We start from the raw sequence: 27,865 nt of genomic DNA, 5'->3' as shown, positions 1-27,865 counted from the left end.
CCGAGTGAGGAGCTGAAACAGAAGGCGGAGGAGGGCGCGCATGCGCGCCGCGGGTGGAGCCACGGGGCAAAGAACCGGAAACTTAGAGACAAAGTTCCGAGCCCCGCCCCCCGCTCCGCAGACCCGCCGCTCCGCCGTCCCGCCGTCTGGCTCTGCGGACCCACCACCGATCCACCGACGGATTGCCGATCTGCCCAGCTCTCGCGTGCGCCATGTCTGGTTCCTCCAGCGTCGCCGCTATGAAGAAAGTGGTTCAACAACTCCGGCTGGAGGCCGGGCTCAACCGCGTGAAGGTGAGCGGGGGCGGGCGGCTGAGGGGGAGGGGAGGGCGGGGTAGGTGGCGGGGGGGATCCGGCAGGCGAGCTGGCGCGGCGGGCGAGGCTCGCGTCCGGCTCTCGCCACCCCTAGGGAGGACGCGCTCTCGGCGTCGGCGGCGGCGATCTCGGCGGCCAGCTTTAGAAAAGTAGAGGCGCGGGTCGGCGCTGTGGTTTGGGGGGCAGGTTAGTGTGCCCTTCCGCCCCAAGACTTTCCAAGGCGAGCTGGCCCTGGCTTGAACAGCGGCTTTCCGCATTCCGGTCCTCCTCCCCGTCTCCCTCCCTCCGTAGTGACTCCTCGGCCGTGCTCGCTAACAGCTGTTCCTCCGCGCGCAGTCCGCACCCTTCCCGGCCCTCTCGACCAGCTCCTCTGTTTTTTGTCACCCGACGGGGTTTTATCCGACTTTTGATTCAGAAGTATTTTGTCTTTGCATTTCAGAACTTGCCCAAATCCACTCCCTTTAGTAGTAGAGTCTTACTTCCAGCTCCTCTCATTCACCGATCACACACTTGAAAACGAATTCTTGCATAACTTTAACTGTAGGTTCAAGAAGCCTGTTTTGGAAACGTTCGCAATGTCTAAGGTTACCACTGGTGCCCTGTACAACCTCGTACAAAGCGTGCATTTCGTATCTGTTTGGCACCGTTTGCTGTGTTGTGACTTTGGGTATATCTACCGGTCCGCGCGTACCCGAAAAAGTAATTAGGGTTGACCAGTGTTATTTATTTTGGCATCTGGTTAGCATTGATCTTGTCCTGGGGTATTTACTTTGGGGAAAAAGCCTTTTGTGTGTGGTGATATGACAGCCTGACGTTCAAGTGCTATTTCGAGTTTCCTGATTTTTTAAATCCTGCGTGGATTGGCTTTTTTCTGGTGCAGGTCATTTTACGTGTGAAACACTTGTAATTAAAAAAGAAACAGAAGAGTATAAAGCATGCACTCTGTTGAAAGAAAAAGCCAGTTTCCAAGATGATTTGATTCTGTACTCATTAGGCTAGTTTTTACTTCCCCCTGAAATGTTTTGTGGAGTAAGATGGTCTCCTATTTACCCATTTCCTTAAGTAGAAATGTCAGGGACCTAGTTTACTCAGTTGTGGTCATCTCGGGAGGGAAGGGAAATTCCCATCAGTCTTGGGGTGGGATTCTCCTCTCTTCCTGTCCTTTAAGTGTTGTAAACTCCATTGCTGTTTCGAATCCATTTCTCTAATCTTCAGATTCTTACCTCATCCCAGTGATTTATAGTTAGTCTTGGCTGGATTTAACTTTGAAATCACTATCTTATCATTCAGGCGTGTCTTTATCATAGATTGGAGTGGCCCGGGAAAGAAAAAAATTGGGGGAGTGGAAAAAATGCTGGTTGAAAGCAGAAAGTGTTAAGTGGGGGTATTTAGCCCTAATCGCCAAAGAAAATGAGTTGAAGTCCTCAGGCTCAAGTACTCTGAGGGCTTTACCATGAAAACTCTAGCCCCTCCAATAACTCCCCAGCATGATGCCTTCCTCCTATTCTTAGGAGGGTTTTCGTCGGAATCATTAAAGGCACCACAAGTGATTTGGTTTTAGAAATCTCAGTTTGTCTGATGCCAGGGCTGTGTGTAGCAAGGAGAGGAGGCATCACACCTTGGGACTTTAAATGAGCTTTTCATTAGACATGTTGCAAAATGTGGTTAGTTCGATTTCATTTTGTGCTTCTGTTTTACCCATGACTCTATGCTAGATGTTTTTGTAGTGATATTTTACTTTTGAATTACCACAGCTTTACTTTTTAAACCTTTATGTTTGAGTAGTTGATAGAAATTATCACAAATGCTTGACAGACTCTCCCACTGTTGGGTAACCATACTTAACCCAGGGCACTTTTGAAAGGGGGCGCTGATTATTATGCCAGGATTATAGGGTTTCGGCCTCCTGGATGGTGATTATTACAGCGCCATAGGGGCTAGAAGCTTGTTAGAGTTTTAAGCCTTTGTGTCCATTTTCCCCACTGATTGGAATTCTCACTGATCATTTTCTCACTGATGGTCACTTGGCTGGATCTCTTGTCACTGAGATCTCAATTTAAATGTCACCTTCTCAAAGACACTTTCTCTTAGGTCCTGATCTAAAAAAACCACTCTCTTTTCTGCAGAGCACCTTGTCTCTTTTCATCTGAACTGTTAGCTCCATAACAGCAGGGATCTGGCTGTTCTTACATATTCTCAGTGCCTAAAATTATATTTGGCACATAGAGGTGATGAGAAGTCTGTGAAAAGGAGTTAAACTGGAGCCTACCTACACTTTAGGCAGATAATTAACACATTCTTTACTGCTGGTTAATGTGAATGAATGAAACCATGTTATACGACAGTGAAAAATTATACCACCATTCCCCCACTGTAGCTACACCTTTTAGGGGAGCAGGGTACCCATTTGTTATAGTACTTGGTACCAGGTATTTATAAACTGTTTACTCGCACAGTTGCTAAATAAATTTATGGAACTCATTACCCTGGACTGGTATATAAGCCAAACATATAAATTAGATTCCAAGAAGAGTTTAGATTTATCTCATGATGATGGATCCTTTTATCAGGTTAATGTCTGGGGTACAGCTGTCATGTGCAGAAATTCTTTGTAGAGAGCATTTGTGATGCCCTAAGCTCCCTTTCAAAGGCTAAATATTACCCAGCCAGACTGGACACCTGTTCTCACCCTCCTTAAGGGAAGTTAAAACAATAAAATAAATGATTATCTTCTCCATCTTCTTAAACCTCAATTCAAGAGTTAGGATATTGTATGTATTTGAGGCATCCTTTAGTCATTCATGTTATATATCTGAACTATTCAATTTATTGTTTTGGTGTCCTGTATCACACCTTACCAGAATATATACAAATAGTAGATGTTTAAGTGATACATGATATAATAAAGTTATTTTAACTATGAAGCCACAGAAGTTCCTTAAGTCCTGTTTAAATGGCTTTGCATACATATATGAAAATTATTAAATCACATTTAAGGCATACACAGTTTCTTAAAGGCAGGCTGCTTGGTAAAGTTGTTAAAATAAACTGAAGTTTGCTAATCAGCCTTTCAGTCACATGACACTGAGCAGAAACTGTCACTGTCCAGTTTTGTAACATTAAACAGCTGATGGTACATATACCAAAATAATAAACTGAATGGTTCAGATTTTGAACATGATCTTCACTCAGAGTAGCATTTTCCCATTTCCCATACTGCTTTCAAGACAGAGTGATAGTTTACTAGCATTTAACACTTTTTAACCTATAATATCCTGTGTACTGCTTTTAATAAAAGACAAGATGTTGAGTACCCTCAAGGTTGCACTAGAACAACCTATTTATTAATAAACTAGCAGGATGTGCTATGCTTTACAAATAAACAGAACTGTACTGTTCATACTTATTTACATTCAGTGTTTTAAGTGTAAAAGCTCAGTATATGACTGTTGAGCTTCCATTAGTATATATCTTTTTTGAGTTAAGTGTTTATTGGCAGGTATTTTTGAAGATTTGAGAAAAACTTCATTAAAACATTGTCACCACCTCCCACCCACTTCCCCCACCCTTTGTTATATACAGGTTTCCCAGGCAGCTGCAGACTTGAAACAATTCTGTCTGCAGAATGCTCAACATGACCCCCTGCTGACTGGAGTATCTTCAAGTACAAATCCCTTCAGACCTCAGAAAGTCTGTTCCTTTTTGTAGTAAAATGAATCTTTGCAAGGTAAGTTTCCTTAAATTAAAACAACAAAGCCCCACACAGTAGGGATAACTAGTCAAGTTTCTTTCTTTGCAGCACTTATAAGTTGAGCAAAATCATCCCATACACTTTTTTTGTTTGTTTGTTTGCGGTATGTGGGCCTCTCACTGTCGTGGCCTCTCCCATTGCGGGGCACAGGCTCTGGATGCGCAGGCTCAAAGGCCATGGCTCAGGGGCCCAGCCGCTCTGCGGCATGTGGGATCTTCCCAGACCGGGGCACGAACCCGTGTCCCCTGCATCGGCAGGCGGACTCTCAACCACTGCGCCACCAGGGAAGCCCCCATCCCATACACTTTTGTTTGGCACTTAAGAGTTTCCAGCCTTTGTTTTGTGAGGATTGATGAAATTTGCTGATTTAGTAGTCATAAAGACTAGTTGTTTCTATTTTACCGTAGAGGGTTAAGTAGAGGATTTAATAACCATAAAGAGGATATAGGAGTTACTAGAAAATTTCACTGCTGTGACAAGTCATGTTACCTTTTATAGCATTGGCCTAATGGTGTATTCTGGTGTCCCCAAACACTAGTTTAGCTTTATTTTTGTGTATCTAGCAAATATTTAGACATTGGACTACCCTGGCTGGTCCAGTGGTTAAGACTCCGTGCTTCCAACGCAGGGGGCACTGGTTTGATCCCTGGTCTGGAAACTAAGATCCCACATGCTGTGCGGGCAAAAAACAAAAAAGAGGATAAATCAGTAAATAACAGCACATTATTAAAAAAAAAATTTAAACATTAAAAAAAAATCTGCAGTGTTCATGGTGGTGGCTTTTGAAGTACTATCAACTGATTTGGATTAATGATGATCTAATAGAACAGCATAGAAAATAATTGGGAGTTGTGAATGCAAGAGAAACTGAAGAGATAGCCGAATAAGCTGACACGGTGTTGGCGTTTGGAATGGGGAACAACAGGTTTTAATTTTATTGTTGTTAGGTAAAGATAAAATGAGAGAAATGAAGTAAATATGTTCATGGTGGCAGACAGTGGATTGGTTTTCAGAGGATTAAGAAACTAAATTTTGGGCTGGTTTAAAGCATACTTTTATATGTTAACTTGTAACTTACAGAACAAATGTCAGTGTATGCAAAAACATAAGTTAATCCAAAAGAGATGTGACAAGAAAACATGATGTGGATAACTGAAAATGTAATCCGAGGGTACTCCCTTCATAAATCCATAGGACTTTTGTCAGAGCATTTATTCATATTGACCTATGAGAAGCAAACTTAAATAGTGCTTCAGAAAAAAAAAAAGACTGTGTATGGCACACACCATCTACAGACATTCTGACTCCTCCAAGTGCAGGAAGCTGCTTCCTAAAATACCATGTTACATAGTTGTGCCCTCCCTAATTAAACTTTGTAGACTTGGGAGTGTCCAGGAAGTTTCTGTAAGTACATGTTTCCAGTAAATACAATGATTGGTTGAATTGGTTAAGATTTTCGAAACACAGGAAAAAAAAAAAAAAACCCGCCTTTGAGTTTAAGGGAAGTAATTCTTTTTAAGAGTCTAGCACCCTTCATATTTAACAGGTTAAAAGTCGTTTGCTCCTGGCAGTATTAATTCTTCATGGCAGTTTTGGGAAATTTCATATTTTTACGGTTCCTCTTGTATTCTCTTCACAAAGTGTTTATTTTCATTTCAAATACTGTTAAGCCTTGGCTTCTTAATTGGCTGTTAATAGTTTCATTTCATAGGAGTCTGCAGACAAGTGTTTAATGAGTTGCTCAAGGTTAAAATATGGTTGGGATAAGAATCCAGATTTCAAAGTAAAATAATGGCTGTTAATTCTGGCAGTGTAATAAGCCCTTAGCTTTGTGGATATTATGATTTGAAACACTTTTGGCTAGGAAAAGAATATTTGGATGTAAAAGCATTTCTTCTTAAACTTGAAAGTAGGTCTGGGATGTTATGCTGATGTTGGTTGTTCTAGGCACACTGAGTGGCATGGATGCAAAGAGTCTGTATTTAAGTCTTTATACTCATAGCTTTTAAAAATATATATATATTTATATAATTTTTTTAAAAGCATAGATAATTTAGCAACAGATAGTACAAGGTATTAAAATAGAAGTTACCATGATCCACATACCTAGATATAACCACTGTTAACAGATACTTCCTTTTAAGAGAAAAAACAATCATTGAAAAATAGTGATCATAGTATGCACAGTTTTTTTCTACACTTGAATTTTCTTATTTCATTTAATAGTCTTTGTAAGTTCCCTGGTGGTCTAGAGGTTAGGATTTGGTGCTCTCATTTAATAGTCCTAGTAAATGTGGTTGTACTATAACTTAAATTATACTTCATCGAATATTGAGGTTTCCAAATTTGAGGATACACTGAGGTGAAGATCTTGGTACCCATTGTATACTTTACCCATTTCTTTAAGATAAATTCCCAGAAGTAACAATAAGGAATGACATTTAAAATGTAATAACCTTGAAAACTCCCAAATTAAACTTTGCTATTCCACCTGGAGCTTAAGAGTACTTTTTTGCTGAGCCCTTGCCAAACAGATCTCAAATTCTTTGCTACTTTCTTCTGCTTATCTCATTTTTGTAATTTACACTGATTAACTAAGGCTAAACATTGTTTTTTTCACCACTGATTTTGTTTATGCTTCTTGAACATTTTTGTAATGAAGTAACAAATTTTTAAATAAGTATAAAAAACCAGGTGTCTACTCTCCTGAATTAAATGGTTTATTTACCTTTTTTTTTTTTTTTTTTTTTGGTTGCACTGTGTGGCTTGTGGGATCTTAGTTCCCAGATCAGGGATTGAACCCTGGCCCTTGGCAGTGAAAGTGCCACGTCCTAACCACTGGACTGCCAGGGAATTCCCAACTTTCAAGAAATAAAAGATACTTTTCCTACCTTTCCATATAGATGACTTATCCTGAAATTATTATGTCCCTGTTTCTACTTTTTATATATATTTATTGTTTTATACTTTTAAAACATAGCTATTATTTTTAAGGAACAACTATTACTGCATTACTTTTGAGATTTGTGTTAATCCACAGATTTAGTCATTTTAATTGCTGTATAGTATTCTGTCATGTGTGTGAACCTTAGTTTATTTATCCATTGCCTTATTGAGTTGCATTTAGGCTACTTCCAGTCCTCTGCTGTTAAACTATTACTATAGTCAATATCCATGTACACATTTCTCTTTGTATATAGGCTTATGTGGGTAAATAGAAGGGATTGCATCTTGCTCTCCTTGATACTATTGCTCATTTCCTAGAGGTGTTCAGATTTTCCTCAACTTAAGAGATTTTTATATTAACCTTTTTTAACGTTAGGATCCAGAGTGTATTTTGGCAATGATATTGGCAAGTCAAACTTTAAGTCTGTTTATTTCTAAACCCTAAGTTATATATACTTGAGATTGGTTATAAATCATAAGTTATATATACTTGAGAGTGGTTAAGAGAAAGTTACATTTTACACCACAGGCATTTTCTATCCTGTTTCTCATTTTTTTCCCTAGAAACCCTGTGATGTCTGTTTTTTTTTTTTTCTTTTTTAAACAGGCTTAGTTTAATTGAAAGCATTTTATAAGCTGACACTCAGATGAATGCCTTAAATGTAATGTAAGATGTACTGCTATTCGGAAAGAAAGCTACTGTTCTTATGATACTTTACCCTAATTTACTGTTTTTTTTTTTTTTTTTCATTTCAGGTTTTTAAACCACTTTTCATAAACCGGTGAATATTCAAAGGAAAGCTAAATCTGAAGCCTGTACAAAAGCCTGTCTCTATAACACGTGCCATACTATACAAACTTCTACTTTTGTCAGTCTACCTCTCTGAATATTCATGAATTTCTGTTTCACAAGGGTAATTATTTTATATACACTGGTGGCAGCATACAATAAAATACTTAGTATAAAAGTTTTTGGATTAATTACTGGTATTAAATATACTATGTATAATATTAATTTGTTTTGAACATCTAAGAACAAAATGACAATTTTCCCATCATCTTTAAGGGGTTAAAATTTTTAGTGTTTGTTCCAGCAACTCATCTCACATAACTTTAGGCCATACATTTGCAAGACTGTTAGAGAATTAAAGTTAAGTTGCAAATTTGTTCTTTTAAGGTCAGGAGGAGGCTGCTAATAATACTAGTTTCTATTGATGAGGTATTTACAGGGTTAACTTTGTTTTCTAATGAACTACTTTGTGGGGTATTACCATTACACCTAGAAGTTATTTACTTCATAACAGATGGCTCTCCTTACGTAAGGATAGTAAAGACTAGATATATAAGAATTCCATTACAAGATGGAAGAGAAAAATTTCAGAGCCCGAGGTAATTCCTGAGTGGAGCACTACAGTACAATGTAATGAGGTAAAGAAGTACCAAGGAAAAGGGAACCAAAGATTAGCATCAATAATTTGCAACTTCTGCTTTAAGTCCTTGGCAAACCACTTTGTTTTTAAAATTTCTACCCTTCTTGAAAGGCTTAAGGAAATGTCAAAACATCCTAGAAACCTCACCCCCAAATATATGTATTTTCGGGAAACAATTAAAACTATGAAGAACAGTCTGATAGAAAACAGTGGGCTACACAGTATCTACCAAGCACTGTATTTCTCTCCAGCCCACAGGTTCCATGCAAGTACAAACAGGAATGTTAGTTTGAATGCTGATCCCAATTTCAACTATTAACAATTACCTAAAAATAAGAGAATTAAGCTTTAGGAAACTTGAATTTATAAACTCTTACCAAAATGACCTTTTATTTGCTACATAAATAGTGAGTGGCAATTCATGGCACTTGGTACTTTATCCAGACATGACAGAAGGCTTATGAAATCAGTAAATGCCATTTTGAAAAGGGTCTTCTTTCATAAATTCAATCCTGTTCAGCACAATCCAATACTATCCCCTCAGTACTTTATAAATGGAATTTTCTTCTACTTGTATCCATTTCCCGGGGCTGAAAATTAGAAAAAACAACAACAACAAAAGTAAACAATCTGTAACAGTGCTATAAAAAAAGGACCTCTAGGTTTGTCTCTGAGACACTTTAAGTCTTTAGCTCTAATATAAAAAGTATTGGAAATTACTGCTCCAGTATGTGTGTGTATAATATATATAAAATTTTAGTCATACTTAAGTGAAATATTTTTTATTAGGTTGAAAAATTATGTGTTTTAAAGTATTAAAGTTTTCATTTATGATTTAAAATCATCTCCAAACTTCTATAAAACCTTCTATAAAATAATTTTAACTTTAATATAACTTCTATATAACTTTTATATAACTTCTATAAAATAATTTCCAAGCATGCTGCAGAATCATTATAACACAGGCTCATAAACAGACTGCTGGCCCACTCCCTAAGTTACTGATTCAGCAGGTCTGTAGCCCAACAGTCTGCCTTCGTAACAGGTTCTTAGGTGATGCTACTGGTCCCACTTTGAGAACCACTGATCTTTAGGGATATTTCAGATGAACCAGGGTTAATCTCTAGACCAGAACACTGTATCAGAGATTGGTTATTGCTAGCTCCTGGGAAGAAATTCAGAAGCCTAACTTAAGGTATAAACACCCAAAGCTTAAAGTACGTGGTTTTATTCTCATTCCATCCGTTTAAAATTATCTAAATGGCTTTTCATAGAGTAAGCACATACCTTATGGACCCATTCATATTCTCCATATTTAGAATCAAAGGTTCCTTTCTGAAGAGATCTTAATTTTAAGGTAAAACGTGGTCCAAGTTCCTGAATTCCCACTTTCTTTTCACTCTTGAATATGTATCTTCAAAGATAAAATAGAGTTAAGGAAATTAGTGTGAATGAACCCAAACTGTTATTTCTTTAATATGACAGTTTGAAAGATAATTTCTCATCTACAATACTTGTCACAATACATTAGAAAACAGGTTTGTGTGTAAAATGTATTTCATCATTGAAGTCCAAGGAGTTTCTCACCTGTGAAATCTGAAGAAGATATAATCCCGTTGATTGTGGAATGTGGCAACCTGCCTTCCAATGAATTGAGGATTATGGGGAAAGAGAGATGCAAACATACGTCCAACAGAATGACCCAGCCGTGTTGTAAAATTGTTTAAAATTATTTCAGGTATGTGTTCTGTGGGGTCCTTGCCTCTTCTCTAGAAAAATGAAAAGTCACAATAACGATCTCACTGCGATTTCAAGTTTTGGAATTTACATGACGTTGAAACATTCTAGTTATCTTAATGGCTTAGTCAAACCCATGAAATAAGATTTATCTAAAATTATTTAATATGCAGTGAATGCACCAAAAAGAAAGTTCTACTAAAAAGTGACATGTTTCATAGTAACGAAGGCTATTGCTTGTCTGCCGTAACTCAGTTATAATCTCACAAGAAAACGGTCAGTACACAAAACTATCCCTTTAACCAGAAGAGCAAATACCATTATTAAAATCAATTAGATCTATATAGGTTATAGCATTTACTGATCAAATACTGTGAGGAGACGAATGCCAATCAAGGAATGCATAAAACTTACCTTAATTTCTTTACGCAGACGAACACTGCTCATTTTAAAATGAGCAGTTGGGCCATTTGGCAAGTGACTCAGAATTAATCCATCTGTTCACAAAGCTAAGAACACATTTAGATTACATTCTGTAATCTTAAGTCTTAAATTGTTTAAATAACTAGTCCTTTGTATGCCCAAAGCCTCCTAAAATCTGTAGCTAGGTAAACAGGTGGGTGCATGTATTCCTCTGGCTTAACATTTTCTTACCATACCCAAAACTCAAGACACAGAAGTCAACCTAAATCTTTCAGAAAAATAGACTAACCTATAGCAGTCCTACTTTTTCTTTACAATATGGTAAATAGCTATAGGATATGTTCGGCATTCAACTGAAGTAGGTGAAAAGAGCTAAAATCCACTAATACTCTAAAAGGATGAGATTCTAGCATAATTGTAGCACTGCAAATGGAATATAAGTTTACCTCTATGTTCAGAGGCTTTATAACCCTTAAAAGGCACACTTTCATACATATATATATATGTCTTACACATTTGTTAAGGTCAGGATATGCAGTTTTGAATATCATCCTACAAGACCAGAGACAAACTGTCTTCTGGAAATCAAAGTTATTAGTGTTCTCAAGAGACATGGTCTTAATTCTTGGGATTACTGTACCACAATTTAAAATCAACCAATTAATTAACCACTTACTGACCCTACCACAAACAGAATTAGGCTAGACACTCTAAACTACAAATGAAGTATAAGACAACTACCTACAATCAGCAGGATTAGCAGCCCAAGAGCTTTAAAAGTTTGGAATGTGGCTAAACTACACAACACACCTCAAGTCTTTGTAGCACAACTTGATTCTTTCAAATACTTAACCTTAAAAGGAGGTCACAATTAAACTGTTTTAAGTCTATCTGCACACAATATGAGTTTTATAAAACATGTTGCCATATTTAAAAGCCATCAACATGATGAATTGGGAGATTGGGATTGACACGTATACACTGATGTGTATAAAATGGATGACTAATAAGAACCTGCTGTATAAAAAAATAAAATTCAAGATTAAAAAAAAAAGCCATCGACATTATCCCATTCATCTACTGAAAAACTATGGTGGTTATCATCATCACCTTCCTCCTCCCATCAAATACTATCTACTGCTTTTACCTTCCTAAATTCCTCACTTCTATAGCTTCCTCTTTACCCCAATTGTTACTGTCTTAATTGAGGTCCTTGAGATTTTCCACCCAGATTAGGAAAACAGTATTTTGCTTGGTTTGACCTCTCTCACCATTTCAAGTACATCTTCTAATATAAACTAAATCAAGATGGATTCAGGCCTTGGTTCTACAGTTACTAAGCTATGGGACTCGGCTGTGTCACTGTATCTGTACCATAGCTCCTCGTGTGCTATGTGAAAAACTGGATACTGTTGAGAGTTTGACAGCTGTAGCTAATTTCAAACTACTCTCACCCCAGACTCATCTATAGATTTAAGACAGCATCATAGCAGTCATACTGTGGCTCCAAACTACCTTTCTAACCTGTTGTCTCCCCATATTGCTTCCCAGCTGGTAGACACTGACACAGTCTCTCACACACCATACACATTAATCCTATCATGGGATTTTTGCTCATGCTATTTCAAATAGCTACAATATTTTACTCATCCATTAAGATCCACTTCAAATGCCACCTCTTTACAGTCAAAATTAAGCTCTAAATAGTCTCGATCTCACTGTTACTTACTACAGCACTTGTCATTTGAGTTAACAGTCATGTAAAATGCCTTTCTTCCCAACAAATCTAATAACTAATTTCTGACAGATCCTAGTGCCTACTACATAGCAGATTATCAGTAAATGTTTGAATTCTTTCCTTCCCTTCAAGGACTCACCAAAAGTTCAACCTCAGGAGGTACAGGCAAAAGTATTTCTGTATCATTTGCACATTGAAAAAATCATAAAATCTTGAGGGGGTTAAGAGAGGTAGAAGTCATTTCTTTCAACCTAAATCAAGGCTTGAATCCTTTCCAGAACATTCCCACTGAATTGTGGTTTGTGTCAAAAGAAACTACAGAATCCAGACGTATCAATTCCTGAGTACCTGCATTGTACAAAAGGCTTTATTTATGTTATTGCTAATCTCCAACCCAAACCATGTAAAATAGGAGTCATACTGATTTTAGCAATGAGGAAGAGTTTGAGAAGGGTCAGGTAGATTCAACCCAAGTTTCAGTGCTACATGGCAGTAGATCTCAACTGGGGTGGTGGTACACCTGAGCCCAAACTCTTGACTGGTAATTTCCATTTAGAAATGTATAGAGGCATTTTGTTACGATTGATACAAAGGCTAAGAATGTAAAACACCCTATAAGCTGCCAAAAGCACAAAGACTTATCCTACCTCAAATTTCCATTTAGAAATAATGAACAGAGGAAGTCTGTCTCTCTCCAGAAAAAGCCTTCATGCTTCCCACTTCACCACAATTAATAAAATGCCTAGTACAGGCCAGGCACTATGCCTCTGAAACATAATACATTTAATGTGATCCTTGTGGGAACCCCAAAGATAGGTATTATTTCCTACATTTAAAATATGAGGAAACTGACTAAGAAACTTGACTAAATTCACAAAAATAGCAAGTAATGAACTCTGAATTTGATATCACATCTGCCTGACCCAAAGCCACAAGGCTACTGGTATGATAACAAAGTTCTTTTCTAGAATAAGTCAAAAATGTATACCCCTATAAATTTCCACCATATGGCACACAGTAGCCCTTCCTACTGTCAATATATTTTTAGACAGCTGTCATGTTCCCACTTTCTTATTTCCAGGCTGGATATCTTCAATTCTTTCAACTTTTCTCCAAGTGCCATCATTAGGAGTCATGATTTGTTATTTGTGAGCCCATGTTAAGTCTCCAGGAATCACCATTTCTATTAGGTGCTTACAAATTATTCTCCCTTTAATTCTACATTTTTTTTGGGGGGGATCATGGCAAAGATTAGCCACTGTCCTTCCTCCATTTACCTGTCTCATATCTTCCTCAGAGCAAGTCTCATTTACAAGTTTCTGCAGATATTCTTTGCCTTATCTTACAATCTCTTATCCAAGATAGACTTCCAGTCCGGCTTACCAATGTGCATTAGTCTGAAGATCATTCTATGTGATCAAGCAAATCAAGAGATTTGTTTTCCTAGTGTCTTTCACTGATACTCTGACATCAGCTGCATTACTAGATGTTAATCAGACAAGAAAATGAAACATCTTTGAAATTATAAAAATTAACATCCAGGCAGGATTATACTTATAAAACTTCCAATCATGAGGACTTTTAGAAACTGCTGCATGATTCTGTATCTAAAAATTAAAGTCTTGGGTAATTTTCCCTCAGTATCTGTGGAGAACTGGTTCTGGGACCCACCATGGAGGGCAGATCCAAAGATGCTCAAGTCCTTTATATAAATTGGCATAGTAGAGTAAGCCCTCCAACTTTCAATATGGTTGGTTGAATCCGCAGATGCAGAACCCGTGGACAGGGAGGGCAGACTGTATATATATGTTTATATGAATAGGAGTAAGCAGTTTCACATTTGGATTACTTAAGTAGCCTAATTATTTCCTTAAATCAGGTCTGTGTACTGATGGTACCTTAATTACCTGATGGTTAACTTACCCTCTAGGGTGTCCAATATGGTAAACAGAAAAATATTAATACATTTTGGGTAAAAAGACAACACAGTATTATAAAGTAAAGAGAATATAAGCTTTCTAAAGGCAAGAGATGGATAGAATGTTTATTGAATTGATAAATGCTTGCTTCTTAGCAAAGAGTTACTAGCAGGCTTGCTAGTAATGAAATGATTGATGATGGGTTTTTAACTGCCAAAAATATAGGAACGCAGACCTTGCCACCTTATGCTGGGAGGGTAGTTTTAAAAAGGCAACAACTAGCTTAAAACAGATCTCTTCTGGAATAGTTAAGTATTCAAGAGATTTTTGTTACTTTGTTACAGTAACTCACGATCTGGTCAAATTATAAAATGACCAACAATGTACCACAATACAAAGCTAGCTTTAGTCTTAAAAGTCTCTGAAAAGCAACCTGTACAAGTGGGTAAAGTCTTTAACTTATATTGAAAACAATAAAAGCCATAAAAATTATTTAGATAAAAAAAAGCTTGTAAACCATTATTTTTTAAAAAGTGTTCATTGATTTAAGAAAAAAAAATGTTACCCTGGCAGCAGAGAAGTACTGTCCCCATTGTTTATAAGTCCTCAATAATCTTGTTTTAATAATTTTGACTCATTCAACTGGCCATCTTTAAAGTTACTGAGTTCACAGGCCACCATGAGGTGAGTAAGTAAAACAACAGCAATGACAAAAAATCTAGGCATCCTTTATATGATCTCTTACCTCACAACAGGAAGGAACACCTAGGGTTTAGGGAACACATTCACCTCAGATCTGTGATTCATGGTAAAAGGATAGATTATTCTTGGCATCTGATATACTAGTTAATACATAACATGGGCCCAAATACCTACTTCAAAAATGCAATCCTGTGATACCACCTCTGGCACCATAAAATCTAGTCATATCAAATGACAGTTGCAGATCCCCAACTGGGTCAGCACCTTCACGCCTCTATCTTTCCAAATGGTTATTTCTGCAGTGGGTACTCTTCCTCTTCCTTACCTCATTCACCCATATCCACCCTGATGGGGTTTAAGCATTTTTTTCTATCAAGTACTTCCTCCCTGATATCCCCAGGGCAGATTTTACCAGAGTTTGCACTGTCTCCTGTATTTCTCTTTTAATTGTACTATCCACACTATATTTTTGTTTGTTTACATGTTTCTTTTCTCCTACTAGATTATGAATTCCCTGAAGCTGTCTCTTGTTTAGACAGGAAAACTTCCATAAAAAACAAAGGATACTTGGCATTTTACGATCTTCATTAATAACAATCAGGTCTGTGAAATCTCTTGAGATGCACTGTGGAATAATTTTTTTCAGAGCCAGTCCTCTTCTGTAATAAACATGTGAGTTTGGTATAACTGTGGAGAGCTGTTCACAGAGTCGTACTGTTCTCTATAAAACAAAACAAAAATCCTCAAAAGTGAAAAAGAATACAAATCTGTGTAGCATATATTTATAAGCAAAGAAGTAATTATTATAAGATAATGTTATTAAAAGAGAGCAAGGCTAGGGAAAGAGTGAAACCTAAACAATGTTTCATCCATCAAAGGCTGATCAACCTAAAGCAGTGGTTCTCAACTAGGGACAATTTTGCCATCAAGGGATGTTTGGCAACATCTGGAAGCATTCTTGGTGGTTATGACTGGTGGTAGTGTGGGGTTTGGCTGCTACTGATACCTAGTGCATAGAGACCAGAGATGCTGCTGAACATCCTATAATGAACAGGACAATCTGCATAATAAAAAATTATCCAGCCTAAAATACTAACAGTGCTGAGGCTGAGAAAGCCTATCCTGAAGAATCATGCTTAGTGAACCTATATCACATCACCATTACATTTTATTTAGCTTATTTACAGGCATAATCTAAGGCAATTACTAATAATTTAACTCTTCTGAACACAGTTCTTTTAAATACTCTAAGTAATGTAAGAAAATTAAGAATCCAAGAGCTAAACTAATTGATATGTTTACCCCATGAGGTCTATCTGAGGTAGTGATGAGAATCTTGGGAGAAGTTTGTCTGTTGAAGTAAGAAGCAAATTCATCCGTAGCTTCATCATAAGCAACCTGAAAACAGAAAGAGAGAGAATTTTACATCAAACATTCTACTGGGCCAGCATTTTAAAAGTAGTTACAGTAGGGATTCTATAACACTGACTACCTAGCTGACTGGTGATTTAAAGAGGGCCCAGGAGGGACTTAGGTTAATTAATGGCAACATGAAGAGGTTGGGTAATTTTCTATCTGAAGAATACTAATATAAAACTGGAAAAAAACTGTCAAAAACAATTTCAAGACACACACTGAGATGCGTTTATTCTTGAAAAATGGATACATCTGTGGACAAGAACGTCAAGAATCTTGCCTAGAGCTATTCCATTTCCTCTATCAACCTGGTTGGTGAAAACAGTAACTTTGCCAACTTCAGGACTGATAGTAGGCGAGAACCAGCAATCCTGAATCCAGAGGTGGTGGACCAGATTCAAGGAGGGGCAGGTGTGAAGACCCTAGCTTTGCCAACCCAAGGTTACAGGCCCAGTTCAGGGTAGATGTGGACCAGCCAAAAATTTAATGAGAGCTCTGGAAGTAAAAATCATAGAGGGACTGACATAATCTCTCCCAAAATCTCTGACTGACAGCTAAACTACACGAGAGAGACCTGAGAATCCAGTGCACCTGAAAGGCAAGGGAGACTTGAGAAATGGCTGCAACTCTGAATGCATTCCTCAATCCACACACAGCTCAGCTGGCAGAGGGTATGTATGTCTTAGGGGTTCATGGTGTCACACCACAACCTCTACCCAAATCACTGGCTGACCATTAAGCCACACAAACACAGGGACAGTCCCTAGGGAGGCATGTTAAAAATAACAAACTGAGTAGTAACATAATGCTACTGTCAGACAGATTCCAGTTTAAGTCCAGACAAGTTACTAAAACAAAAAGAATCAATAACCCTTAAAAAAATAAAACAATCCGAGTTATTGCAATGTTTTCTAAAATGTCCAATTTTCAACCAAAATATCAGATATACAAAGAAACAGAAAAGTATGACTTATAATCAGGAAAAGAGAAGTCAATAAAAACTGACTGAGTGGGCCCAGATGTTGAATTTAGTGAAAATTTCAAAGCAGCTATAACAGATATACTCAAGGAATTAAGGAAAAATACAGGCTTAACAGCAGATCTAAGATACAGAATAATCAATAAACTTGAAAATAGATTAATAAGTATCCAATCCGAAGAATGGAGAACACAATCATTGCAAAAGGAGCAAAGCTGCAGAAACTTTTAGAACACTCTTAACCATTTCAACAGTGTGTGTGAAAAGGAAGTCCCTGAAGGAGAGAAGAGCACAGAAAAAAAATATTCGAAGAAATAAAGGATGAAAAACTGTAACTTAAGGTCCAAACTCAGAAAACCTTAAGTAGAATAAAAAGAAAGAACACCTAAACACATCAGTGTCAAACTGGTAAGAGCCAAAAAACAGGAAATTTTGAAAGAAGAAAAAAATAAATCATGTACATGGGAACAATGATTATTAATGGCTGCTTTCTCAAGAGAAATAATGAAGGTCAAAATGCAATGGAACAAGTTCAAAGTACCAGAAGAAAGAAAAAGTCAACCAAGGATTCTATATCCCATAAAATTCTTTCAAAAATGAAGGCAAAATAAGCACACTTTCAGGTAAACAAAAACTGAGATAATTAGCCATCAGACCTGCTATAAAAACAAAGGCTTAAGAAAGTTCTAGAAGCTGAAAGAGAATGATACCAGATGGTAACTCTGATCCAGAGGCAGGAAAGAAGAGCACTGTAAATAGGTAACGATGAAGGTAAACATAAAAGACTTTGTGGGTGTGCTGTGTGTGTATGCTCTTAATTTCTTTAAAAAAACAGGATGTTTAAAGCAGTAATTACAACACTGGGTTTATAACATAGACAGATGTAATATATAACAACATGTGCTGACAATAATAGCATGAGTAAGAGTGGAGGGTCATGAAGCTATACTGGTGCAAACTTGCTGTATTTTACCAGAATCGTGTCAGTATTTACTTGAAGTAGATTGTGATAAATCATTCTTCAGAATAGATCTTATTTATGCTAGGACATAAATGCTAGGACATTTCTTTAATTGAAGAGGGCTGAAATCAAACAAAATATGTCCCAAACCACAATAAAATTGAATTAGAAATCAACAGCAGAAAGGAATCTGGGAAATCCTCAAATATTTGGAAATTAAACAGGACACTTCTTGAAAATCATAAGCCAAAGAAGAAATCACAAGAGAAATTAGAAAATATCTTGAACAGAATGAAAATGAAAACACAACAAGCATACCAAAATGTATGGGATGTGGCTAAAGCAGTACTTAGGGGAAAACCAGAGCTTTATATGCTTATACTAGGAAAAAACTATAAAATCAATAATCTAAGCTTCCATCTTAGGAAGCTAGAAAAAGAACAAATGGAAGAGCTTTCATTTGCTCTTCCAGGTAAGCAGAAGGAAAGAAATAACAAGGATCAGGGGAAAACTAATGAAATTTAAAAATACAGCAAGCAAGAAGAAATCATCTTTCATTAAAAGAGGTACTCAGATTTAAACAATAATGAAAGAAATGCATCTTAAAACTTGGGGGCTATAGCAAAAGTGAATTTTATGACCTTAGTTGCTCATAATAAAAAAGATGAAAATAAGCTAATCAAAAAAATAAAAACAATAAACTCAGAGTGTAAAAGAAATAAAGGTAAGAGTAGATATAAATGAATTAGAAAACAAAGATTCAATAGAGAAGATTAAAGAAAACAGTAGTTTGAAAAGAAAAACAAAACAGATACATCTCTGGTGAAAAGCCCAAATAAATAAAATTAGAAATGAAAATAGGACATTACTGTAGTCTCACTCATGAACACATATATACATGTTCTAAACAAAGTATTAACAAACCAAAACAATATGTTAAGAAGATAAAACATCTTTTTTTTTAAAACATCTTTATTGGAGTATAATTGCTTTACAATGGTGTGTTAGTTTCTGCTTTATAACAAAGTGAATCAGTTATACATATACATATGTCCCCATATCTCTTCCCTCTTGCGTCTCCCTCCCTCCCACCCTCCCGATCCGACCCCTCGAGGTGGTCACAAAGCACCGAGCTGATCTCCCTGTGCTATGTGGCTGCTTCCCACTAGCTATCTATTTTATGTTTGGTTGTGTAAACATGTCCATGCCACTCTCTCACTTTGTCCCAGCTTCCCCTTCCCCCTCCCCATATCCTCAAGTCCATTCTCTAGTAGGTCTGTGTCATCTTAACTAAATTGGATTTATCCCATGAATACAAGAGGTTTAAGATTAGAAAATCTATTTCATTTACTACATTAGTGCGATAAAGGAGAAAACTGCACATTCATCTCAATATCTGCAGAAAAAGTGCATAAATTATCTTAATATTTGCAGGAAAAGCATCTAACTTTCTACATTCATTCATTAAACAAAAAATCCAGCAAAAAAAGAATAAATGGAATTTCCATAACTCATAAGGAGAATCTACCATTAATGACACAAACATTAATAACGACACATGAAGTATTCTCTTTAAAATCAGTAACATGGCACAGATGCTAATATTGCTTTTTCAATTTATTTGACATGCTGGAGGTTCTAAGTAAGAATGAACGAAACTGTTAATGGATTGAAAGTAAGAAACAAAAACTTATTTGCAGAAATGATTAAACATGAAATGAAAACAACATTCAGACAAATTATTAGAAATGAATTTAGGTAAACTACTTGTTAGAAGATCACGATCCAAAAATCAATTGCAGGGACTTCCCTGGTGGTGCAGTGGTTAAGAATCTGCCTGCCAATGCAGGGGACATAGGTTCGATCCTGGTCCAGGAAGATCCCGCATGCCGTGGAGCAACTAAGTTCGTGCGCCACAACTACTGAGCCTGCACTCTGGAGCCCACAAGCCACAACTACTGAGCCTGCGTGCCACAACTACTAAAGCCTGCAGGCCTAGAACCTGTGCTCCACAGCAAGAGAAGCCACTGTGATGAGAAGCCTGTGCACTACAACGAAGAGTAGCCTCCGCTTGCAGCAACTAGAGAAAGCCCATGCACAGCAACTAGAGAAAGCCCACACGCAGCAACAAAGACCCAACGGAACCAAAGATAGATAGGTATTTTTTTTAATGTATTAAAAAAATCAACTGCATTTTTGTAAATCAGCAATTTAAACAGTTTTCAAAGAGATGTGCTTTACACTAATAAGAAAAAATGTAAGATACCCAGGAATAGCTCTAACAAGATTCATGTGTACAACTTGTATTAAGAAAACAATGAAATTCACTGAAATACATTTTCAGTATTTAAACAAGACCTAATTAAGCAATATATATATATATATATATATATATATATCCTCAAGCTGATCTGATTTAATACAATTTATAATTTTATATGTAAGACCAAAGGTCCAGGAAGAGAACACTCCTGAACAGAGGGATTTGAGGATGGTAATGGGGAGGGGCATCTTGCTCTAACAGGTATCAAAATTTATCATGAAGCTAAATAATTAGGAAAGTAAAGAACTGATCCAGCAACAAACTATCAAAAAAATAGCCCAGAAAAAGACTAAGAATATATGGATACCTAATATATGACACAGCACTACAATTTACTATGGGAAAAGGTTGTACTGCTCCAAAAATGGTGCTGGGGAAACTGGTTACGTATGAGGGGGAAGGAGGGAGCAGTGGAAGAAAGAAATTGGTTTCCTTTCTCACACCAAACAGAGAAATCCATTCCTGATAATTAAGTACATAAATGTGAAAAGTAGCTCTCCAGTTCTTTTAGGAAAAAAAATGATATCATATGATTACAGGATAGAGACAGATTTCTTAAAAACGACAAAAAAGCATTCACTACAAAAAAAAAATTAAACCCAACTATATTAAGGACTTTTGTTCATCAAAAGACACCAAAGAAGAAAGTAAAAAGAGAATCCATAAATTGGAAGATACTTGTAATACATGTAAAGGATTAGTAGAAATTAGAGAAATTCTACAAATCAGTAAAATACACTACAGGTAAGAAAATAGGGCAAAAGACATGAGCTGGCTTATCTCTACCAAAACCACAGTACATGCACAAAAAGATGCTCAACCGCTTTAGGAATCAGGGAAGTGCAAACTCAAGCCACAATGAGATAGCCCTTTATCACTAACCTGAATATACCAAGCAATAGCCAGAACATGGATGACCAGGAATATTGCTCTTACACCATGGGAGTGCAAAATGATACAACCACTACTTTGGAAAACATTTTGGCACTTTCATGTAAAGTTGAACACTTATACACCCCATGACCTAACAAATTCTCCCCTATGTAAATATTTGGGGAAACTTTTACATTACATGTCTTTAATCCCCAATTTATCTCCAGCCAAGGCCTGTTCCATACCTTGTCAATGATAATTCCATCATTCTATCCTTCTAATTGCTCAGGCTAAAAACCTCAATGCCATCTTTGAATACTCTTTCTCTAACACCTCATATCAAGAAATTCTTAGTGGCTCTAATTTCAAAATACACCAAAGCCAAAAACTCAAACCTCAGAATCAGACTGATTCTCAACATTCACTGTAACCACTGTGGTCCCAATCATCATCATCATCACCACCAACACCATCATTATCAACATCTCTTTCCTAGATTAGCTTCCTAACTAGTCTGTTTACCTCTCTGACTGCTATCTCAGTAAAGCAACCAATTACTTTAAAAAAATCACATCATTCCCCTGTTCAAAACCATCCAATGGCTCTTCATTTCACTAAGTATAAAAGCCAAAGTCCTCACAATGGCCAGCAAAGTCACTGATCTGGCCTCTTCCCTTCCCTGTATTTTCCTGGCACCTCTTCTACAACCCTCCCTCTTACTCACTTAATTTCAGCATACTGGCTTCCTTATTGATTCTCAAAAATAAACTAAGCATGTTCCTGCCTTAGAGCTTTTGCACTGGCCGTGTCCCCTTATCCTGGATTACTTTCTGCCCAAAGATGGCTAATTTCTTCACATCCTTCAAGTCTTTGCTAAAAGGTCATCTCCTCAATGAAGCCTACCCTAACCATTGTATAAAAATTGCAACCCTAACCAACAGAAAACTGGGCAAGAGACATGAACAAACAATTGATTAGGAAGAAAACATGAAAAGATGTCCAACCTCATTCATAACGAAAGAACAGCAAATTAAAACTACATGGAAATACAATTTCTCACCTATCAGACTGGAAAAAATTATTTATAATTGCAAAACCTTGAGTGAGAGTTTAAAGAGTAACATGTATTTATTTATATAATCTCAAAGTATCTCCCTCCCAAAATATTTATTAAATTCAAAGGGGAAAATAGTAGTTATAGTAGAGAAACCTGACAGACAGCATTTTAATCATGTGATGAAAGTTAATATAACCAGTAATGGGAAAATCAACAATATGTGACTCCTGCTAAGAGCACTGAAAAGAACATAACGTCACAACTGTGGTACTCCTGTCAAAAGTACATAAGCTGAATATAATCATGAGCAAACATCAAACTCATATTAAGTGACATTCTACAAGTATACCTGGTCTGTACTCTTCAAAAATGTCAATGTCATTAAAAGCAAATTCTGAGGAACTGTTCCAAACTAAAGAAGGTTAGAGTCATTGTAATGGGATGAAATGCAAGAACTGGGATTTTTCTTTTATGAAAAATGACATCATTGTGACATCTGAGTAAGCTGTACAGATCAGATAATAATGTATATCAATGTTAATTGTCTAATTTTGGAAACTACACTGTGCTTATTAAAAAAACAGTTTATAGGTAAAACACACTAAGCATGTATGAGTAAAGGGGCTTATGTCTGCCACTTACTCTCAAGCATTTCAGAGAGAACATAAATGAAAATGAAGTGTGATACAATATAACATTTAGGAAATCCAGGTGAAGTGTATACATGAATTCTTACTTTTCTATTAAGTCTGAAATTATGTCACAATAAATAAAATGCAGGCACACACACACACAGAGATACTCTCTCTCATGTACACCCCCTATATGTAAAATTGCAAACTTGCTCTACACCAAGTTGTCCTGAATCTCCTTTACCCTATTTAACTTTAGTAACCTACCATCTGCTAACCTATGATAATTTATTTTATTATGTTCATTGTTTGTCTCTCTTCCTAGAAAGTAAGCTCTGGGTGGGCAGAAATTTTGTGTGTATATGTGTATTTTGTGCACTGATAAATCCCATGTCCCTAAAACAGATCTCCATACATAGCAGGCAATCAAGAAGCATTTGCTGGAAAACTGACTGACAAACTGAATGAATGAATGGCTATACCAGGAAATATGTGAAAGAATGTTGGTAACAGCATTGTTTGAAAGCAAATAAATATAACAAAAACAAGTTTCCCATACACAAATCAAAGAATACATATATATACAAAGTTTTAAAACCTTGATTCTCTCACTGTACTGTTGCAAACTATTTAAAGGGAAAATGTGAAAAGTGGAAGATTATCTTGAAACCAAGAGTTTTATGAGGACCCAAAAATACCATCAAATGTTATCCTTAGGTGTCAAAATGTATAACAAATACTACAAAAATCTATAGTATGAGGAATGCTTTTCAAATGACATTAAAAAACACTGGAACTATTATAGAGATTAAATGACAAATAAGTTTACCTAGGCATAAAATACAATACCTTTCTATAAAATAAATAATTACTCCCTTTTTCTACAGCATTGTTGGGAAACTCAATTATGAAATAATCTACAATAAATAATGATAATATGCCAACATTACAGTTGAATCAGTCCATTATACATCTTCACCAGCTAGTACTTTAATTTAAACACTGACATACGAATAGACAATTTATCAAGTGTGGTCATCCAAATTCATTTAAGACTTCTAACATTACCTCTTCATCATTAGGGTCTACTGTGGTTTCATCATACACTCGCTGGTTGTCAATGGTCTTCGGTATAGGCTTTGGTGGAGCCTAAATAAAAGAAAAAGGGTTAAGTCTTAGGAGCATTTTACATTAATAATTTTGAATTGTGATTGGGGAAGAATAACAGAAATCTGCAAATAATCCAAAAACTCAATCTGTTCCTCATTTCAACCCACTGCTACATCAATCCTAATAACAATATTGAGTAAGAGGCTTTTTAATTCTCTGAGCAGACACACGCACATACTGGAAGAATTGCTGACACTAAATAAAATGGCTTAAAACCAGGCAGAAGTAGCAGAGAGAAGAAACTGGAATCAAAATAATTATTCATGAAGAAAAACATCAAATGGGAAAAAATTACAAAGGTACCTATATATGTAGCTTTGTTTCAATACTTTCAGAAAGCTATTCAGAAATATATAAGAAAAGCTATAAATCTGTTTCCATCTGCTGAACTAGTAATTCTAGTTTGGGGGATTTATGGTAAGGAATGAAAAGGGGGAGCAATTTATACAAAGAAATATGTATTATCGCTATGGTTAGTGGAAATGAACGATAAATAGGGCAGATGTCCAACAACAGGATAATGACTACAGCATTTCCAGCATAATGGAATACCATGAGAATCAGCAATCATGCACAGTATTGTTTGCTTAGACCAAAATATTGTGTAAATGGAATTTTAAGGAGCAGGAACACAGAACTGTAACCATATACTGACTAAAACTTATCCAAAATATATGTACACTGGGCCTCCCTGGTGGCGCAGTGGTTGAGAGTCCGCCTGCCGATGCAGGGGATACGGGTTCGTGCCCCGGTCTGGGAGGATCCCATATGCCGCGGAGCAGCTGGGCCCGTGAGCCATGGCTGCTGAGCCTGTGCGTCCGGAGCCTGTGCTCCGCAATGGGAGAGGCCACAACAAGTGAGAGGCCCGCGTACAGCAAAAAAAAAAAAAAAAAAAAAAAAAAAAAAAAATATATGTACACTAACAGAGATGAATATGAACTGACAAACTAGGATTTTTTTATTATTCTATGAAATGAATATTAAATTTTAAGTAATTTTTTTTAAAAGAGGCAGTTCTAGGAAGTCATCTTTCAATCCAAAAAACAAGAAAGGTGATATTTTCAAATGGTGATCAGCATATTAATTTGCTATACCTGACTGATTATTGAGAGTTTAAAAAAGACTAACATTGCTTGATAGGATTTCGCAGGTCAAAACAGTCTAATATTGGCAACTTCCTGTGATTTAACCTAATACTATAAAGAGAATTCATGAAAAAGAAGTATTTAGTTTGTATATATATATATATATATATATATATATATATATATATAGTCTATTATTTTTCCCTTTCTAAAAAATGCTTATCATTTCTTGGTCCCTCATCTTAAGAGATGTGAGGGGGGAAAAGCTGAACATTTTTAAAATTTTGCAAGTATAAATTGTAACCTAGAACTAACTACAAATAAAATGAAACTAAAATGAAAATAACTTAGCTGTGCAATAATGCAGAAGTATTTAGTAGTTCTTTTAAAAGTTTTCAATAGAAAGATTTCACTTTTTGTTAATATCACAAAAATAGCCAAATCCTTTCTTGATGCATTATCTCTGCTCTCTTCTTTGTATTAATCCACTCAGGTATCTCACCTTCCTCCCACTCCCCATTCTCACTCTTCGCAGGTTCCTAACCTCAGAGTCAGCTCTCATTCTTACAGGCCCCAACCCTACAACAGAAGAGGCTGTGCCCAGCCATTCCCCAGCCTTGTATAACAAAGTGCATCAAGTCAGAAGAGCTCCCCATTCCCAGTCAGGGAGATGTGTCTCTGCCTCTCAAACACATAAAGTTTAGTAAAATAAGCAAGTTGAAGTAGACACACCATTTTGAAATTTTGAAAACATGCAAAACACCACTACTGGGTTTACTGTTTAGGGACACAAACATAGTAAAGGTAATAAAGGAAGTGCATGGGAACAATAAAGAGAAATTTCATGAGTGCTTATCTTTTTTTTTTGGCCATACTACATGTCAAGAGGGATCTAAGTTCGAAACCGGTGCCCCCTGCAGTGGAAGCACGGTGTCTTAACCCTCTTAACCACGGGACCACCAGGGAAGTCCAAATGAGTGTTTCTTTGGAGGGGAAAGCAATCAGAAAAAAGTACACAAGAACTTGAACACTATCTACTAATGCATAATTTCTTCAGCTGAGTAAATTACAGAAAGGGGTATGCTGCATTATTTTTATAGCATTTTATATATTCAAAATATTTCATAATAAATTTTAAAAGAAAGTGATTCAATGTAAGTATCAGGGAGCACTCCTTAATACCAGACAGAAAGCAGAGGACTAAAAGTCTCATTTACCTTATCACCAAGAGCCTCTCTCTCTTTTTTAAGTTTTTTCTTAGCTGCCAACTTTTCCTAAAGGATTTGAAAAAGAGAAGAACAATATTGAGAAACCACCAGTTATATCACAAACACATACTGAAGCTACAAATTACTAATGCTATGAATATTTAAACTGAGCAATCTTAGAAATATATAAAATAAACATCCTGACTTAGATTTTCATAGCTGTTATTTATTGTAAACCAAATGAGCTAGCCAATCAATAAGATTTCTCTAACAAAGATTCTGCTCCTTCGAAACACTAATCTAAATTGACTAGTTTAAATGTTTCAAATTTCACTAGCTTTATCTTTTACTATAAAGCCTCAAATTAAGTGAAAGTGCAAAATGTACATCTAAACAAGTTAAATAGTTTTTGTTGTTTTGTTTTGCATTCCTAGCAAGTTGCATCCTAAAGAAAACCGTGGCCATGCTGGTTGCTTGTTTTGAAAAGTACTAAAAATAAATGGTAATGAGAGAGGAGTTTTCAGGTTGTTTCCAATAAAACCATCACTAGTTACTCAAATATTTTATAAACAAAGTATGCTTTTAAAATGATCAAGAACCGGCAAGATGCACCGCAAATCTGTAACTTCTGTTGACTTCTGAACAGAATGCTTAACACACAATATAAAATAGCTTTTTTTCCCCCAGCGCCTGTTGACCCTCAATCCATCAGATCTCGGATTAGAAATTACAGTCCCAAGAAGTCTTCTAGGACACCCTTCCCCCATACTTGCACACCAGAATGGGTTAGATGCTCCTTCTACATCCCCTCCACCCCCCAACTTCCACCCCAGGGGAGCTAAAGGGACATCGCTCATGCGCTCTGGCGCCTCCGCGCCTCATACCTTCCGCTGCTGCTGTTTCCACCGCGTGAACATTAAGTGTCGCCGCTGTTTGTTCTTAATCTCCGAAACGCTGAAGCCTGGAGGAAAGGCAGCCGCCTTCGAGGGTTGGACCCCACTTTCCGTCGTCCCATCCTCAGCGACTGCAGCCTCCTGAGGTTCTTCAGTGGCGGCTTTGCGTTTCAAGCCTTTGTTTCCGCTGCCGCCGCTCTTATGCCCGGCCTTCGCCATGGTATTTCTGCTCCTTGTGGTCTGTACGGAAACGGAAGTAGCTTTCTCCTCCGACCCCCGTCCTTAAGGTATTACTTCCGGGGTCGGAA

At 36.8% G+C, this 27,865-nt stretch overlaps 3 protein-coding genes across 3 annotated transcripts in view; 2 read left to right on the top strand and 1 right to left on the bottom strand.

The window, feature by feature from the left end:
• Positions 1–95: 95 nt before the first annotated feature.
• Positions 96–7,979, top strand: GNG5 (G protein subunit gamma 5). The gene is made up of 3 exons (XM_082614291.1): positions 96–293; positions 3,897–4,041; positions 7,768–7,979. The coding sequence occupies exons 1-2, from the start codon at positions 213–215 to the stop codon at positions 4,020–4,022; spliced, it is 207 nt and encodes a 68-aa protein (XP_082470417.1). The 5' UTR covers positions 96–212; the 3' UTR covers positions 4,023–4,041; positions 7,768–7,979.
• Positions 7,980–8,803: 824 nt separating this feature from the next.
• Positions 8,804–27,822, bottom strand: RPF1 (ribosome production factor 1 homolog). The gene is made up of 9 exons (XM_082614282.1): positions 27,549–27,822; positions 26,674–26,730; positions 24,270–24,350; positions 16,263–16,358; positions 15,528–15,681; positions 10,593–10,675; positions 10,029–10,210; positions 9,729–9,855; positions 8,804–9,031 (listed from the first exon to the last, which is right to left on the bottom strand). Exons 1-9 carry the CDS (start codon positions 27,774–27,776, stop codon positions 8,990–8,992), a joined length of 1,050 nt encoding a protein of 349 aa, XP_082470408.1. The 5' UTR covers positions 27,777–27,822; the 3' UTR covers positions 8,804–8,989.
• The window catches only part of LOC309800250 (uricase), a gene marked incomplete at its 5' end in the record, with an annotated part of 130,573 nt that continues 130,462 nt past the window's right edge, over positions 27,755–27,865 (top strand). The window contains one exon of the mRNA XM_082614284.1: positions 27,755–27,844. The remainder of the gene's footprint in view (positions 27,845–27,865) is intronic.

The sequence above is a fragment of the Mesoplodon mirus genome (assembly GCF_964341445.2).
Source record: "Mesoplodon mirus genome assembly, chromosome: 3".
Classification (NCBI taxonomy): domain Eukaryota; kingdom Metazoa; phylum Chordata; class Mammalia; order Artiodactyla; family Ziphiidae; genus Mesoplodon; species Mesoplodon mirus.
This window is presented reverse-complemented; position numbering and strand designations above follow the sequence as displayed.

Excerpts from the sequence above, each read along its gene's own strand:
- GNG5 (XM_082614291.1), top strand. The coding sequence starts at position 213 with ATGTCTGGTTCCTCCAGCGTCGCCGCTATGAAGAAAGTGGTTCAACAA. Across the intron at positions 294-3,896 it reads CCGGGCTCAACCGCGTGAAG|GTTTCCCAGGCAGCTGCAGA; the intron begins GTGAGCGGGGGC and ends TGTTATATACAG.
- RPF1 (XM_082614282.1), bottom strand. The coding sequence starts at position 27,776 with ATGGCGAAGGCCGGGCATAAGAGCGGCGGCAGCGGAAACAAAGGCTTG. Across the intron at positions 15,682-16,262 it reads CCTCAGATAGACCTCATGGG|AGAACAGTACGACTCTGTGA; the intron begins GTAAACATATCA and ends TTTGTTTTATAG. Across the intron at positions 10,676-15,527 it reads TGAAGATCGTAAAATGCCAA|ATGGATTAATTCTGAGTCAC; the intron begins GTATCCTTTGTT and ends CTTTGTGAACAG.